The sequence below is a fragment of the Lepidochelys kempii genome, chromosome 10 (genome assembly GCF_965140265.1).
Source record: "Lepidochelys kempii isolate rLepKem1 chromosome 10, rLepKem1.hap2, whole genome shotgun sequence".
In the NCBI taxonomy this organism is placed as follows: Eukaryota; Metazoa; Chordata; order Testudines; family Cheloniidae; genus Lepidochelys; species Lepidochelys kempii.
This window is the reverse complement of record NC_133265.1, coordinates 62,401,300-62,420,035: the sequence shown is the minus strand read 5'-3', so window position 1 is coordinate 62,420,035 and position 18,736 is coordinate 62,401,300. Positions and strand designations below refer to the sequence as shown.

The window sequence follows — 18,736 nt, the reverse complement described above, 5'->3', positions numbered from 1 at the left end:
CCTGTTTTGTTTGTCCCTTGCAGGCTGTAGTCAACACAAATCACTGAGCTAGGACCACCTTTGTCCTTTCCCTGTGAGAGGTATTAAGAAGTAAATTCCAGAAACTCTTTACCCCTCAGCACCTCTCCTCAGAGGTTACAAGGTTCTCTTCTCTTTGAGGGTGGGCTGCATGAAATTATCCAGACAAAAGGAATTTTAGCTGCTTGGACATTTACAAAACAAAATTCAATTACATTATTTTCCATCAGATTTTTGAATTATATTTTAGAAGAAACAAGTGTTAAACAAATGAAAACAGACAGTACCTTGCCATTTGTTTGTAAGCCTCTTCTGCCACAGCAAATATATGTGGATCCATATCCCCCATGTTCTGCCCACTATATGCATGGATAATGGCATCCCCATATATTGGCAACTGTTTATAGGGGTTCATTGCAACCAAAATGATTCCTATGAAAGAATACACAGTACAAAATCAGATGTATCATCCCATTTTCTACAATACCTAACAAAAGGTAAGATATTGAAACTAGAAACCTCAACTAAATTGCTGCGTTGTAAAAATATTCATATCTGAACTAACCACTACACAAGGGCCTGATCACTGAAGCAGTCCTTATTCATGCATAAATCACCCTGGCTTCAAGAAACTTAATTAACAGATTTCAGGAAAACAATTCTGATCCTATTGTACTTTCAGCAGCAAGAATTTAAACTTTTTAAAATTTTTCGTTTGTTTACCTGAAACCCTGGGTTTGTTTTTACATACCACTATAAGTGTAGATAAGTTTTGACTCCACAAAACGAACTCTAAGATTGTGTAGAACAGCAGGTTCATGGAGATAGCTAAGTGCGGTGAGGTCATTTTCACCAACAAGTATGTCAGGATTTCGTAGAGGTGGCAAAGGTGCTGGATCAACAGGGTAATTCAATTCCTGACAATACAAATTACATGAAACGCACGCGTAAATACATATTGAACTTTTTGGCTACCTTTGTCCTAACTGTTGCATGGATGATGGATCAGTGCCTGATCTTGCATTCCGTGAACACCAGTTAACTTCCAGTGACATCCATGGTCATTTTAGTGTACAAGGAATGCAAGATAGGGCCCCTCAATGTCTCATAAAAAAAAAAAGGCTTATTTTCTCTCTCTTTAATATATTGTACTGAAACATACTAAGTGTTTTTTACATGAAGCCTCTTCAATCAATAAAGAGAACGAGAGGTTTAAATTAAACATAAAAAACTCTGCAGTAGTTTAAATGCTATCTAGGGAAAGTGAGTGTAGCTGGAGTGTCCTTTTGCCCAGGTGTCCCAGGTGCTGGAATAGCCTATGGTCTTACAGGCAGCTGGTCTTAAGTTAGCGTCTAAAGACAGCTCTAACTTATCACAAACCTTTGACTAGATGGGGAACATAAAGAGGAGATAAAGTTACCTTTTCGTTCCCCACAAGTCCTAGAAAATCTGGGCCCTAATCTTCAAAGCCCTCTGAGGGATTGACCCAAATAACCCAAGGAAGCCCCTTGTTCTATATGATCATGTCCTTGCATGACAGCTACAGTCTATTGGAACAATAGAACTGTCATCCTGAAGAGTGACATGTATGCGCAGGACAGGCAACTGGCGCATGATTGTGGAATGTGCTTCCCAAAGAGCTCATAATAACCCAGGACCTCATTGCCCTTTGAAAAAAATGTAACCCCCCACTTTTCTGACCTGTATTTCCTTCAGTAACTCTGCTTTTATCACATTTTTTAAAAAGTAGTCCTTATAAAATGGGGAAAGGAAAGAGAAACACTTCTTGTGTTCACATAAACAAATTTGTAAGCTGCACAGATACCAAGGTGATGGGTGCAGTACAACAACTTACAAAGAGCTTCGCTCCCATCTCCGTCCTTGCACCTCAGACAATCAGAAAAACATACAATAACTCATTCTCAGGCAAGGGAGGTGTTCACAATGTATTTTGGAAAAAAGTAGTGTCACAAATTAGAGGATCATAATAGTGTGGTTCTACTGTATATGTACGACAAATCATATACTAAAGCGATGAGTTTACAAAAAAATCATGGACAAGCTCCTCAGAGAACTCCATAATTGGCATAGCTCCATTTTCCCTTGTCAGTGCAATGGGGCATACACTGACAAGTGCTGGCTGGTAAAATTAAGCTCTTTACATTTTTTTAGGGGATTGCTACTTACTGTACAGTTTTAAATGGCTAGAAAATCCTAAGATTGCAAGATAATCAAGAACATGGTACTGGCTACAGTCAGAAACAGCATCCTGGACTACATGGATCAGTGATCTGATCGAGCCTCTCATTAAAAATTGAAATAACTGTGTATTTTTTCTCACAGTTCCATCTTCTAATAGTAGGTGAAGCACATGGTCTCCTGTTTTGTAGCTCTTTGTGATTTCAGCAGACTGCCAAACTTCTTCATTGTCAGGGATCCAAACGCTGTTGTACTACAACAGAAGAATAAGATAAGCATTAACTCTGATGCTATCTTAAACATACATTTGTCAGATTTCTTTTGAATGTGATCTAATGGTTAAAATACAGAGCTGGGGGCAGGACTCCAAGGTTTTATTCCCGGTTCTACTATGGATTACTGTGTTGCCATGGGCAAATGCCTTGTGCTTTAATTATATTTGTAAAAGAGGTATACAGTGTAACCTCAATTATCCAAAGATCTCAGAGGTGCTGGCTCAACAGAGCTTCAAGTTAAGCAGAAACAGATAGCAGGAAGCAGATCATTCTCAGTTAAGGACTCTGAAAAGAGAGTAAAATCATGCTTATAGCAGAACCTCTGATTCCAAGAAGGAACCACAAGTATCTCTGCTATAAGTATGTATGTATTACACAAATCCAGGAGTCTTATTCTGTAGGATTTACATGATCTCTTCCTTAAAATAACGTAAGGGGAGATTTAACTTAGGAAACATTTTGAAAAAGAAAATACCTATACAGTTACTTTTCTTTTTATATGATTAAAGAACAAGCTCCACAGAATAATCTCTCCAGTCCCTGAAGACAGACTTCAAAGCCTGCTGGCTGGTTTCCCTATTTATAACCAGCCAGCTAGCTCCCATAAGGCCAGCTGGTTCAGCAGGAATCTTTCACACTTTAGGCATTTTAGCTCAGCCCCAGAGTTAAAGCACTCTGCCCTAAAAGCACCTTATGCTTGATGTGCGCTGCTGAACAGGATGTCTTTATTTGTTTAAAGAATTGAACAAAATTCTTTGTAGAAGACTTGTGAAACAATGTTTATTGAAAATTATATTATTATAATTATAACATTCATAAACCAGTCGGAGAACACTTCAATCTCTCTGGTCACGCGATCACAGACATGAAGGTCGCTATCTTAAAACAAAAAAACTTCAAATCCAGACTCCAGCGAGAAACTGCTGAATTGGAATTCATTTGCAAATTGGATACTATTAATTTAGGCTTAAATAGAGACTTGGAGTGGCTAAGTCATTATGCAAGGTAGCCTGTTTCCTCTTGTTTTTTCCTACCCCCCCCCCCCCAGATGTTCTGGTTTAACTTGGATTTTAACTTGAAGAGTGGTCAGTTTGGATGAGCTATTACCAGCAGGAGAGTGAGTTTGTGTGTGTATGGGGGTGGGGGGGATGTGAGAACCTGGATTTGTGCAGGAAATAGCCCAGCTTGATTGTCATGCACATTGTGTAAAGAGTTGTCACTTTGGATGGGCTATCACCAGCAGGAGAGTGAATTTGTGTGGGGGGGTGGAGGGTGAGAAAACCTGGATTTGTGCTGGAAATCACTTTAGATAAGCTATTACCAGCAGGACAGTGGGGTGGGAATAGGTATTGTTTCATATTCTCTGTGTATATATAAAGCCTGCTGCAGTTTCCACGATATGCATCTGAGGAAGTGAGCTGTAGCTCACGAAAGCTTATGCTCTAATAAATTGGTTAGTCTCTAAGGTGCCACAAGTACTCCTTTTCTTTTTGCGAATACAGACTAACACGGCTGTTACTCTGAAACCAATGTTTATTGAAGTGTTCCGAGTGCCTCAAAAGTAATACTGCTACTCAGGTGCCAAGTATTACCAACATATAACAACTTGCTGTGATACCTGTATATCTTAAATATGCTTTAGGCATGAGACTAAGGGTTAAGCAGTGCAGATGTTCCTGTAGAAACACTCACTTAAAAGTATAAAACTCAAGTTATACAACAAAAGTAGGAGTGTGTCCAGCTGCCATCAGTATAGAGTATATATCATCTCTCTCTCTCCCGCACGCTGAACTACTGTATTTATTAGAGAATTTCATTTAGAACCAGTGCCATTCTACATTTATAATAATATCCACTGCCACTTTAAATAATTATCAAAGACACGATTATCTCTGTTGTTTATACTGGAGTTTGCTCTGGCACAGACTATCTGTTCTTCCTGTGACGTCATAACGCTTTGTTTATGACATCATAGTCATCTCCATAGCAACAGCATGATGACTTCACTGAAAGAACAAGCAAAATTAGCAACAAACTAAGGTGAGAAAATTCTTATCTGAAGTACTCATCTCTGTGACAGCAGTCAGGGAACAGAAATTATCTACTGCTGATTCATTTAAACTAAGAGGCATTCTGTTACCTGATTACTGCCACTAAATCGGATGTGTGAAACCAAACAAGAGTTGAAACTAACCACTGACAAAACAATCAAATCTCTACTTCTATTCTTCGAGTGACATAAGAAATACACTATCACGACAGTAATCTACACTTCCATAATGTCTTCTAGCCAAGGATCCTGAAGCACTTTACAAACACTAAACCCTAAAAGAATGAAGCCTCAAAATATGTCTATGGGATAGGTATAATCATGCCCATTTTACAGAGGGGATAACGGAGGCACAGAGAGATTAAGTAACTAGCCTAAGATCTCTCAAAAGGCACGTGGCAATGGCAAAAATAGGATCTTGGGGCCCTATTTTCCTGCCACAGGATAAAACTCCCATTGAAGTGGGGAGTTCACTTCTTTTCCTCTAATCAGGTGGTGTCCCAGGAGCCTACCAGAATCTATGGACATATTCAATCCCTCCAAGGGGGAGCAAGCTCAAGGAGCCTAATGGAACCTACCATATTTTCAATATCTGCATAATCTCGTGAGTAGCATCTTATTTTGGTGACGTGCATGGGCAGAGTTTATTTTGTGGGTGAAGCTCAGAAGAGTATCACCACCTTTTCCCCCTGCATCTAACCCCTGACAACCATCATCAAGAAACTTGATGGCACCACACATATCATTTGGTGAACACCTTTCAAATTTCCAATGCCCTTCATGAGTCCATTTGGTGATGCCCACAAAATAAGGAACATTTTGCATGTTATTAAGAAGATTTGCAAAGTCACAGAAGTCTTTCTTGATCAACTACAAACCACAGTAGGGAAAATATTTTTGCCTAAGTGATTAAAGACAACCCCCAAATCAAATTACTGACACATTTTATACCCAAATAAAAGGTGTTGTGTAATAAGATATATGAAGAAGAAATTTTAACTAGCTCCTTGTCTTGAAATACTAGGCTAGACTTTCACTTTTATTGTTGCCACATATGTTGATTTCATGGGTATTTAAGATACTGTATACATATTTATATATGCTAAAAGAGCATTTTAATAAATATTATTCTAAGCAGACCAATAATATTATAATCAAACAGCCTAGCCTAGATTGAGCGTGATTGTAGGTGAGAAACTAAACTATGCTTATGTAAAGAACAAAAAAAGCATGTGACCAAAGTATTCTTCAGAAAGTGTCCCTGCAGTTCCAGGTGCCTCCATTGGTAAATGTAACCAGCCAGCTTAAGGTCAGTTTAATTGAACCCTACCTTACAAGTAAACACAGAGAGTTTACTTATTCTCCTTTAAAGTTACACCCAGTCTTCCCCCGCCTGCATGACACTATGCTGGATTCAAGAATAGATTGTATTCTTTTAGGTTCTCAAAAAGAATTTTAGCCACTCAGAAAAAATTACTTATGTGCAAGTAATAAGCTGAATGAATATGTAAAGATTACTTATGTGCAAGTAATAAGATGAATGAATATAGTCAGTCCAGAGATTTAGAGGTAAACTTGTAATGACATTATGTATTATGGCAGAACAGAGATATTTGATTATAAGTTAGTAATACACAGACACAGTGTTTACCTTGGTTATTTAAAGAAAAATGTTAAACAGACAAATTATTTACCATGAAATTATAGTGACTGGTGAAAAAACAGGAAGTAAATTATACAAACAAAAAATTCAGTTTACATTTTGAAGAATAAATTTCCCCTTTAGCTTCATGAATGACCAATTATATTCAAAGTTTACCCCAAAGGTGAGAGCTGATATTCTGTATTTCAAGGTGCTTTAGCTTGTTGGGACTTCTGTATAAATAATGCCTTATACTCCCCCAAATACAACAATATCAAAAGTTTCAAATAAAAGTACTCTTCCATAATACCCACTTAGGAATTTTAAAGCCTACTTAGATTACTTCAATTCATGTATATGATATCTGATACATGAGAGAGCTTTCAAAAATTATCTGAGGAACCAACTGCATACCCTTGGAATGAACTGCATTAACTTGAACAAACAACATACACAACTACATATATGAGTGTCTCTGGCCAATGTGCCTTTAACCCAAAGATGCCCTTCCCATAGTAAGCAATAGTAAATCCGTAATTCTTCTTCTGTTCTATACTGAAGCAAGAAGAGATGAAATACCGTTCAGAAACTTTAGATCCCCTAAATGGCCCCCTCAAGGATCGAACTCACAACCCTCCGTTTAGCAGGCCAATGCTCAAACCACTGAGCTACCCCTATTACCTTTTCTTTTTCAAATTACATAAAAATGTTAATTGCATTCTTATGTGTCCTATAGAGCTGTATACTGATATTACCCTTATCCTGCTCCTTAGATGCTGATTGTATTTTGTCTCATTAGTCACGTTGTTAAAGTTTTCTGTACATGTCTGGCTGTCACACTTTTAACTGTAGAACTATACGTTCATAGTCAGAATACCAATTCACTTATACTATTTTTAAAAATAACAAATGCAAGTACGATCATTTTGTACAAATTGTGCCAGATTGTGTCTTGGTCTTGGATATAGCTAAATGTTTTATGTTTTAGATATGTCTAAAGAGGCACTTCTTCTACCAGGCCCCAATATACTGAACGACACCAGGGGGCAAGGGGAATGAGAGATTGATTTAATATTCTAAGTTAAAACTTCCATGGGTTTCCTAGTGCATCTTGTCTTATCTATGGCTGTTGGCCTTATTTTGCAAATACTTATGCGCATGCTTTACTAAATGGATTACTCACATGCTTAAAGTTAAGGAATTACTTAAGCATTTGTAGGAGTGGGTTTTATGGATGTGTTTTAGATTAAGATTTTTGAGACAGATTTCTTTCTTTAGGTCTTTTATAGTGCCGACTGCATAATCAGAGCTGAATAATAAAAAAGTGTCACCAAATATTAAGCCTTATTTTTTTTTCTGACCTTAACAATGTAACAAATAAATAAATATGGTTTAAGTAAAAATTTTCTCAGCTCCTGATCAAGCCAGGTTAAAAACCTATTTAGAGGCATTGAGTTGAAAATAACCAAAGATTCAAAAATAATGTATGTTCCGTTCTCTCGATATTTAAAAGCCTCCCCACTAGCTTACTGAAAATAATTACAAATACATTTAGTTATGGAATAGCTGTTCAGTATAATGTATTAAACACCACTTGTGAGGAAAAAGTAATCAATATTTAATGATCTAGGGAAGCCAAATCCTGTTTCGTTTAAAATGATGGGAATCTAGAGTAATTCTGTTGACTGTAATGGAGTTACTCAGTATTCACACCAGCCTAAGTGAGGGTACAGCTCTGTATTAGGAACAGAGAATTTTCCATACAGGATCAGATAGTTAGCCCCTTAAAACCAGTCTCCTGGCTGGCCCACTATCACCATAATATCCCTGGTCAATGATGTACTTGTCTGTGGCTCGTGCACTGGTAGCCAGGATGCTGCACCCAAGGATTCCTCCAAACAAGGGGAATCCCTCACAAAACTGGATCCGCTGGATTTATGTTCTGCTTTCTGTCTCTAGGGCAAAGCAAACTCACTGGACTTGAGAACTGGCCCCACAGCATGCAAACTGTGAAGTGATCATAATGGTAATAAACACTTTGCACTTGCAGTGTACTTTTCCCTAGATCTAAAGGTGGATAATGCTCATGGATGGGGAAAGGGTGGAGGCACAGGGAAGTGGAGTGACTTGCCAAACCTCATTTCACTGTCAGGAGCTGGGAACAGAAGCCAGGTCTCATGATGCACAACAGCATTTCACTTCTGTTTCATTATTATTGCCTAGCTGAAGCTCTATACTATTGTGTAAACGTTTGGCTTATTTAGTAAAGCAATTCTGCAGGCAGGCAGACTTGAAGAATCATCCAGGCAGGATAATGAGCGCCTTTCTAAGTGATACTGTGTCCTTATTTTAGTTTAATAAATAACCTATAGAAATAACAGAAACCTGCAGTTTACTAGCCCTGTTCAGTCCCATGATAGTGGTAAATCATAGCTAGTTATTAAAACCAGTCTCTTGGGTGAAAATCGTGATTGGAAAAATCATGATATTTTCCTATAACTGTTTTTTTGTTTTAAATCTCAACAGCCTACCATAAACTCAGGGCATCTCTCACAATATCAGGTGCTTTTCTTAATGTCCCAGTTCCTGGAGTCCTGTGATCATGTAAGAAGCCTAGCTTTCATTTAAAAGAGTGGGGGGGGGGGAGAAATTCTGGATCCACTGAAGTCAATGGAAAAACTCCCATGGACTTTGAAAGGACCAGGATTCCCCCCCTACTTTTCCAGCTTTCATAGTTGCAGAGAAAAGCTTAGAAGCCTAGAGCACAAAGAACAGAAGGCAGCTCCAAAGACCCCAGAAAGGTGGGTGTTGGTTTTCTTTTAATCTCATGGTTTTGGGGGGCTTGACTCTCGGTTTCTGAGGGACTGGGGCTGGCCAGGCTGTGCATTTACTCTCCGGCCCCATACTTGGGAGGCAAAGTATAACCTGAGTCAGGGGTGCAGGAACAATTTGTGTGTGTGTGGGGGGGGGGGGGGGCGCTGCTGATGGCAACCATGTGTTCGGTGTCAGAGTAACAGCCGTGTTAGTCTGTATTCGCAAAAAGAAACGGAGGATTTGTGGCACCTTAGAGACTAACCAATTTATTTGAGCATAAGCTCTTGTGAGCTACAGCTCACTTCATTGGATGCATACTGTGGAAACTGCAGAAGACATTATATACACACAGAGATCATGAACCAATACCTCCTCCCACCCCACTGTCCTGCTGGTAATAGCTTATCTAAAGTCATCATCAAGTTGGGCCATTTCCAGCACAAATCCAGGTTTTCTCACCCTCCACCCCCCCACACAAACTCACTCTCCTGCTGGTAATAGCCCATCCAAAGTGACAACTATCTTCACAATGTGTGTGATAATCAAGGTGGGCCATTTCCTGCACAAATCCAGGTTCTCTCACCCCCTCACCCCCCTCCAAAAACCACACACACAAACTCACTCTCCTGTGTTCGGTGGTTGTTATTAGTACTTCAAGCCGGAGGGGGGGGCGGCAGCACCCCCAGCCCCACTGACCCAAGTTCGGGACCAGGGACCCTGTGGTGCTGCCCTGCGCCCCAAGCTGGGGGCTCCGGGGGCCAGGCCCAGCCGGCTCGCCCTGCCCACGCAGAAACTTTTCCCCTCCGTCCATTCCCAGAGCGGCAGGTGCCCCTGCCCTGAGCGCGGCCGCGGCCCCTCGCCCCCCAGCCCGCAGGGGAGGGGCCGGGGGCAGCAGGGCCCCGCGCTGGAGGGACGCCGCGGCCCCCCTCGCCTCGCTCGCACCCGCCCGGCTCACCTGCGTGTAGAGCTCGGCCAGCGCCATGGGGCCGCTGCTCCGCGCCTCGGGGAAGGAGCCGGACTCGCTCCGCAGCTGGCAGCTCCCGGGCGGGCCGAGGGGCGGGGCGGCGCCGCGCCAGGTGTGTCCCGCTCCGGCCCCTCCTGAGCCGACACCGGACCTGCCGCTGGGCCCCCAGGGGCCTTCAGCCACCCCCCGGGCAGAGACCAATCAGGCTTCAGCCCCCGCGGGGGCTTCATACCCCCCCAACAGAGACCAATCTGGAGTTAACCCCCCCGGGGGGCTTCATACTCCCCCCAACAGAGACCAATCCGGAGTTAACGCCCCCCGGGGGGCTTCATACTCCCCCACAACAGAGACCAATCCGGAGTTCACCTCTCTCAGGGGGCTTCATACTCCCCCACAACAGAGACCAATCCGGAGTTAACCCCCCCCCCCCGGGGGGCTTCATACTCCCCACAACAGAGACCAATCCGGAGTTAACCCCCCCCCCCCGGGGAGGCTTCATACTCCCCACAACAGAGACCAATCCGGAGTTAACCCCCCCCGGGGGGCTTCATACTCCCCCACAACAGAGACCAATCCAGAGTTCACCCCCCCCCCCCGGAGCTAAATACGCCTCCCTCCCCGAACAGAGACCAATCCGGCTTCATACCCCCCCACACAACAAAGACCAATCCGGAATTCACCTCCCTCGGGGGGCTTCATACCCCCCACAACAGAGACCAGTCCGGAGTTCACTCCCCCCCCTCCCAGAGCTAAATACGCCTCCCTCCCCGAACAGAGACCAATCCGGCTTCATACCCCCCCCCCCCAACAAAGACCAATCCGGAGATCTCCTACCCCCGGGGGGGCTTCATACACCCCACAACAGAGACCAACCCAGCTTCACTCCCCACCCCGCTGGACAGAGACCCCCCTCCACCGGCGGAGACATTTCCCCCACCACGCACAGGGGACGTGCCTCCGAGCAGGGCTAGAGCACGGGGCAGGGACTTGAGGGCACCTCCTAGCCGAGTCTTGGAGCCGAGCACCCGCTTGTGAAAGTTGTTTTAACATGGGTTGACCGCGCTCGGGCTCACCACGAGCGTCCCATGCTTTAGCTCAAACGGTGGGTAAACGTGGTGGCCCTCAACTTGGCTGGAAAACCAGCAGAGAGGAGTGCCAGAGCTTGTCCACACAGTTGCTCCCGAGATGTTGTTCAAGCCTGATTTTGCCCACCCATGGCTGCTCAAACACCGTTGTATCTCTGCTCTGCTTTGCTGGAATTGAGGCAAATTCGCAGTCTGGGGCCAAGCACCAACATATCTCAATGGTAGCAGATGACAGAACGAGGAGTAATGGTCTCAAGTTGCAGTGGGGGAGGTTTAGATTGGATATTAGGAAAAACTTTTTCACTAGGAGGGTGGTGAAGCACTGGAATGTGTTACCTAGGGAGGTGGTAGAATCTCCTTCCTTAGAGGTTTTTAAGGTCAGGCTTGACAAAGCCCTGGCTGGGATGATTTAACTGGGAATTGGTCCTGCTTCGAGCAGGGGGTTGGACTAGATGACCTTCTGGGGTCCCTTCCAACCCTGATATTCTATGATTCTATGGTGCGTGCCCCAAAGACAGACAGGGAAAGCGGCAATTTGCACCAATAGCTTACCCTACTTTCCAGCAAAGGGAACAAATAGTGGCTCTTTCTATCAGTACTAAGGGGTGCACTGCTGCAGCTATAGTGGCTGTAATTGGGGCAAATCCCCAGTCTAGACATGGCCAAACATGGTTCTGAATTTAACAGAGCTACAGCTTGCAGGGTTCCCTAAAGCAGGAGAGCAGTCTCCTCCCTGACATTTTTTTAAGACACGCCAGCTGTATTAAAGAAGCTCTGAATGTGTCATTTTCCAAGGTATTAGCTTGGAAATTAGTGACTTTATAAACATTTTCCATCATGTTGTTAGATGGTTCTTTACATCTACTAATGTGTACAGTCCGCTCAAAGGAGGCTGGCTCAGTCTGCCATAGCTATAGGCAAAGGACTCTGGGCTGAGAGTCCGGTAATTGGGGAATTTTCTTTTTTAATTTTGTTGGCAATTAAATAGAATCCAGTCTCCTTAATTTGGATTTAAAACATTTATCAATGACTACATTTTGTGACGCCAAATGGTTGAAGGAGGAGATTTTCTGAAGCAGAAATGAGCATTAGATATTTATCGCTCTTCAGTGGTATTGAAAATCTCCCTCAAAATGAAGAAATATAACACATACTTCAATCTAGTGTTAAAAAAGAAAAATAAATCGAATTATTAAATGTAGCTGTTGTGTGCAGTTTGTACAGTAACTTACCCCCCTGATTTTTATAATTATTGTACACAGATACAGTAGTCTTGTACCTCAAAAGATACCTACTGGAACAAGTGGAACAGTTTCTCTTGGGTAAATCTTTATTAGTAAAATATAAATGATATAATTTACTGAAGATGACCAAGGAAACCATTCCTGAGTAAACAAGTGATAATAGAAATGTAACTTTGTTAATTGCATTCTTTATAAAATTACATTTGGGTTTTTCCTTACATTTTATTAAACCAGCAAGGGAATAAAATATACAAAAGCCCAAATTTAAATATTAAGGTTGTGACAAATTAACAAAAGCTCAAAATATAGCTAACTATAATGATGTTGGTGTGATCCAGGTGCCAACTGGCAGATGGCATAAGAGGTGAATAGGGGGGTTACAGGTATCCCCTAGGGTTGGTATATGCATAATAATTCATCAAAGGCTGGCACGTAAGGTCTCTACCAAGAGCCGGTAGCTTACTGGTCATCACAGTCTTTGCAAAATGTCTATGTGAATGATATTTAAGGAGATATATATCTATCCTGAAAACTGTGGTTTTAAGGTATGTAAGTTAAGACAGGTCACTAGAAGGTGATAGATCAGGGGTAGGCAACCTAGGGCACGCCTGCAAACGGTGGCCCGCGAGCTGATTTTCAGTGGCACTCACACTGCCCGGGTCCTGGCCACTGGTCCGGGGGGCTCTGCGTTTTAATTTAAGTGAAGCTTCTTAAACATTTTAAAAACCTTATTTACTTTACATACAACAATAGTTTAATTATATATTATAGACGTATAGAAAGAGACCTTCTAAAAACGTTAAAATGTATTACTGGCACGCAAAACCTTAAATTAGAGTGCATAAATGAAGACTCGGCACACCCCTTCTGAAAGGTTGCCGACCCCTGTGATAGATTCTGTTCAGATGGGGGAAATAAACGGTTCTTTCTCTAGTTGGTCATTGCCTGGCTCACAATGGAGCCACCAATTAATTAAGGTTACAAAATTGACACGAGATTGCAAAATCTATAGAAAGAAACATACGGCAGGAGGGGGCCTGCTTTATGAATAAAGATCAAACCACTATTTTGATGTATATGGGATTTCAAGGAGAGATGTACTATTCTTCACTTCAGAGACAAGCTTGTTTTGTGAAAAAGGGATCACAGCCTACCTGGCTGAGAAATGGTGGTGAGCAACGTGAGACATGACAGTAATTAGTTAAAGTGAGTATGTTCTAGAATGCGTAGTATGATTTTATTTTACATGCAACCATTTGTTTCCAATACTTTGACTTGCTACTTCTTGAATCACTCTATGTTGTTAAATAAACATATCTAAGTGGTGTGTGTTAAGCAGAGTGATGATCCTGAGGTGAAAGTGGTAAGCTGGTGTGTACTGGTTCTTTGGGAGCAGCAGATTCTGTGAATTCAGTGAGCATCCAGTAGATCAGGGCGTGGTCAGTCCAGGGGGACACTCGGGGGGCTTGAGGGTTGGAGTGAGCCTATCACTAATCTGTATAGATAGAGCTGGGCCTGTGTAGACCTGGAGGGGAGTGCTTATGTTGCCCATGGCTGCTGGGGTTGGGGAGCTGACCCTTGGCAGGCACTGACCGACAAGGCTTCCTCACCACCGTGGGTATCCCCAGGAGTGTCACAGTAGGTCGGATACACTAAGTTCTTTATGATATTAAGATAAAGTTCCACTAAAAACACCGTCTGGTTTTAGAGCTTCCAGGGCACAGAAGTCTTGTGTTTTTGTTTAATTCGCAACCTTAATTTTCTTCTGTTCATTAGCATAAATTTGTTTTCCATGCACTCTGAAATAGTAGCATGTTAACATACTGACAGAATTGCTTTCTGTACAACAAAAGACACAAACAGTATAGATGTATTTACAGAAGAAGGTTCTGTCAGTATGAATCTGTTTGTGTGCACGGGCATGTATGACATCCTGGACCTGAACCAGCTGCCCTTTCAGGTCAATAGAAAGGCTCCTGATGGCTTCCATGGGGTTGGATTGGGCCTCATTTGAATATATCCGTTGTTTAAATAGTCACAGAAAAACTAAAACAACAGTTGTGGAGTTGGTTTTTATTTGGACATTTTTCAGTGACAGCTAATAGGGTACAGTGTTTATGGTGCACACGTTTACTAAATACAACATCAGACACTACAACATTTCAAAGCCTGTGTCATTGTGAATTGTTTTGGTTTTCACCCATGTATGGTGGTGATATAGAGTGAAAACCCATTTAAAGGCTTTTATTTATCAGATGAACTATCAGCATCTTAAAAAACAAAAGGAATTCTCTCAGAATTCTTGTATGATATTTTGAAATGTGTTCAGTTTTAAATCCTAAATGATACAGACCTTCAGCTTTCAAATGCTGGTGTTTCCAGGTATGGAACAACTGTTAACGGATTAAAAAAAAAATCAACTTTTCAAAGATGACGTATACCATATCTTTCAATTCTGATCAAGTAGACTAGATTAATCACATTTAATAAAGCAAAATTCTTTAAGCACTTTCAAGTTCCATCTCGGATTAAAGCCTGGGTAACAATTTGTTAAAATTTGGATAGAAGATTATGTGGCAAAAAGCAGAGCAAAATAATCACTGGACTAAAAATATACCAAACTCAATGAGGTAATTATTGTGCAACATCTTTAGAATGGTTATATATGTCAGAAGGGACATTGACAAATTAATAATTTCCAGCATCCAACAGAATCTACTATATCAATAGAGAATAAATTAAAATATAAAAGTTATGTCCACATTAAAAGAGCATAACCATGAGTCAAAGGAAAAAAAAAGTTGGTAAAAGATGTTTATATTTGTTTCCATGGTTATTTAAAGAGACCTTAAACCTAAGGTGAAAAATATTTTATATCATAAATCAAGACTAAAATCCTTACTTCTGAAAAGTGCATGTAAAATACTGTTATGTAAAATTGTAGATGATTTACCAAGTACACATCTATTTCAACTTAGAAATATTTTCCTTTAAAACATGTCAAGCAGCATATACTTTTAATGTGATATAAATGTAACACTACTCAAACCACTGAGTTTATGGATAATACCTATAAACAACTTACTACTACTTTGTTAAGGAAACAAGACACAGTAAGGCTTTATACCAGTAAACAAATTTTAAAAACAAAAATACATTTTAAACATCAATTTTCATAACTATGTGTTTAAGTAGTAGATATATTTCCTGATCTACAGTATGAATATACTGTTGTGCCAGTTTTATTTAAACAGGAGGAGAAAAGTTTCTATTTTTCTAAATGTCTCACCTATTTCCTGCTCTTATGCTATTACTGGGTATCAGAGCTTTTTCATGACATATTAACAAGTGCAGTACTTCCTGAAACTTTGAAAGATTAGTACACTCCACCATATTATATTATACTGTGTTTGGAGCCAGCTTATATTATCCTTGGCGTCAGAGATAAAGTAACAAACATATTTGAATGAAGTGCTTTTGGTTTACTTTGCATATGAAAATAATTTAACAAAGATCATCCAAATTAAAGATGCAATGCTTACTTGTAGGTACCGAAACGTATCAGTAGTGAGCTATAAAACACAAAAAACGGGCACACACTTCTGAAAATAAAAAGGCATGAGCATTTCAAAATGGTACTGACAAAGATCAAGCTTTCTTTATTATACATTTTATCAGTCACCATATATAAGGTGCATGTATATATCTCAAATAAAACATAACTGAAATGTATTGGTCTGCTCAGCTGATAGCAAAATGATTTTGTAGGTTTGCAGGCAAACTGATTAGTATCAGAACATTCTAAAAGTATACCTCTAGAATACTTTTCTATTCTTATAAAGAAATAAATGTTCATGCTAAGTTGCTAATTTGCATGATACATTAAGATATTGCACTCTACAATTTAGTAATGTGCAACTTTTTCATATGTATATTTGAACTATACATCACTGACCATGTTTTAAAATTCAGAAATGGAGTGTTGACCAAGGCCTCTGTATATTTTAAAATATAAATTCCACACTGGAGAAGATCTGAGGAGTGAAAGAGGGAATATTCTTTCTGAGTGGAAGTGCAGACGCCAAAACAACTATAATTTCTCATTGTGCATTCTGGATCTTACAGAACACTTTATAGATTTTTTTTAAAACTATTTTTCTATCATGAAGTAATCTTTTTGTTAAATAGGTTCATTGAACTATGTGGATAGATTCAAAAACTGCACAATTTTAAATACTCCCTTTCCAGTCAATGTTTGTTGTACGTTTCCAGAAGCCAATATATAGACTAATGAAGGTATTGGCCTACTCAAGGAATTTCCCCTTTCATTCTAGGTATTTGAGAATACATCTTAAAAAGTGTGGCAAAGACATAAAATGGATGATATTGAAAAAATACAATGCCATTTCCTTGGACTAAAATTGGACAAAGGAAAAACCCTGACCAACTACAAAATATGAAATAATTATAATAATCATGACTGACTTTTGTTCATTTTGCCACAAGACGAATATTTTTGTATCCTATCTTTAAAGAAAACTGTCATGTAACTTCCAATGTGCTACTTGTGCTTAGTTACCATTTTTCCTTTCCAGGTGATATTTGTTGACATTTGCATAAATCCAGTTAAAAGAATGGACTGCATTGGACTGTAAACAAAGTTGATAAGAAAAAGTGAAGTCTCCTATTTTAGTGCCTAATAAAGGATACTGTCATACATTTTAAAGAACACAATACTCAGCAGCAGTTTAATATGTTTAGTAAATCACAGTACTAACAAATGAACTCCTATGTTATACCGCATAGTAAGCCAAAAGACTTTAAAACTTCATAATTTATGTCATACTGACATAAATAAGGAAGCTGTTTAACAAATTATTTTATATATTGCCAGTTTGCTATGTTTAAATTGTCAAAAACTCTAATGGAGAAACAGATTCCTACATGACTATGTATTCTACTACAAAATGCCTTACTTCTAGTCCTCCACTTATAGTACCGTGTCTGTCTTTATTGGTCCCTGCCTATGAGCAGATTGTGTATGGATTTTAATGTACACTATTTAAATATGTTACTAAAGATCTAAAAATGTCTCTAGGCAGCTGAAGACAATTTTTGCCCTAGCCCTATATTCATACTCTGGAAACGTAACAATCAGTAATGTGTCTACACGAAAATAATGACCTATACAAATGCACATCTTTCTACCAGCCTTCCAGTTGTGGTACAGTTATGTAGATTTCCAGCTACCCATACTAAAAATCTGGGCATATACAGTATTGTCCCTTCAAAAACGTATTTTCAGTGGCTCACTATGTTTTAATGGATTCAGATTTCAGGCAACAGACTCATTGTCAATAGCTGACAGTGCAGCCTTGGTTCAGACACGTGAGATGAATGCTAGGCCCAAGCTGGTTGGAATCTGAATGGTTTCTAATGCAAGAGAGGATGGATTAAATGGAAAAGTAACAGGAAAGATGTGTTTAGCATCCATTAGCAGCTGAGGAGAGTCTTTCCTGTCTCGTAAACGCATCTATAAAAGATAAGAAATTGGTTGTGTTAATACTTCATCTTGCAGCAAAGGCAGATCAAAAATAATCATGTTGGATTTGAGTTGCTTAGTATCATGCTTTTTTTGTAAATAAAACTGGAGCTTATAATCAGTTATACTTGATTTTCAGGTTTCAGAGTAACATCCGTGTTAGTCTGTATTCACAAAAAGAAAAGGAGTACTTGTGGCACCTTAGAGACTAACCAATTTATTTGAGCATAAGCTTTCGTGAGCTACAGTTATCATTACTTTGTGGGCTTTAAACATTCTCTTGAGAAAGAAATTATTAAAAAGAAAACATGTCATTGTTTGAGCTTGTCATACTAAATATTTGACTACTGTTCAGTGCAAAATATATACATATACATTTGGTAGCTTGATCTGGACCCTTTGTAACAGTTGGGCACATAAATCAGAGCTGCCCCTGAGCAGCTTTGGATCTGCATGTCTTTCCTTCATAACAAATCTGAAGAAACATTTAGATTTTCTGCAGAGGGTAGGGGACCTTTCCAGCATATATTAACTGTACCTCTTCAGTGAGTATGCAGAATGATTAATTTGTTTTATTTTGGTTTTACAGTAACTCCTCACTTAACGTTGTCCTGGTTAACATTGTTTCATTGTTATGTTGCTGATCAATTAGGGAACAGGCTCGTTTAAAGTTGCGCAATGCTCCCTTATAACGTTGTTTCGCAGCTGCCTGCTTTGTTCACTGCTTGCAGGAAGAGCAGCCGCTGGAGCTAGTGGGGGGAGGGGGGTTTGGAACCAGGGTGGCCCAGCAGCCCCCCATCAGCTCCCCATCGTTCCTTGTGTGGCAGCCGCCCAGCAGGCTATCAATTGCCGGGCAGTTCAGCTGTCCCTCCCCCCACTGCCATATGCTGCTGCGGCTCCTGC

General features: G+C 40.3%; 2 protein-coding genes across 7 annotated transcripts in view; both read right to left on the bottom strand.

The window, feature by feature from the left end:
• Nucleotides 1-10,034, bottom strand: part of MYO5C (myosin VC) — a 59,814-nt gene extending 49,780 nt beyond the window's left edge. For both annotated transcript variants that reach the window (XM_073303850.1, XM_073303851.1), the window contains exons 1-4: nt 9,954-10,034; nt 2,360-2,470; nt 770-935; nt 306-450 (exon numbers count right to left, since the gene is read on the bottom strand). In XM_073303850.1, coding sequence (XP_073159951.1) covers nt 306-450; nt 770-935; nt 2,360-2,470; nt 9,954-9,980 — 449 coding nt within the window. In that variant the 5' untranslated portion in view covers nt 9,981-10,034. The remainder of the gene's footprint in view (nt 1-305; nt 451-769; nt 936-2,359; nt 2,471-9,953) is intronic.
• A 4,315-nt stretch (nt 10,035-14,349) lies between these two features.
• MYO5A (myosin VA) overlaps nt 14,350-18,736 on the bottom strand; it is a 218,803-nt gene continuing 214,416 nt past the window's right edge. For all 5 annotated transcript variants that reach the window (XM_073303845.1, XM_073303846.1, XM_073303848.1 and 2 more), the window contains one exon: nt 14,350-17,824. In XM_073303845.1, coding sequence (XP_073159946.1) covers nt 17,672-17,824 — 153 coding nt within the window. In that variant the 3' untranslated portion in view covers nt 14,350-17,671. The remainder of the gene's footprint in view (nt 17,825-18,736) is intronic.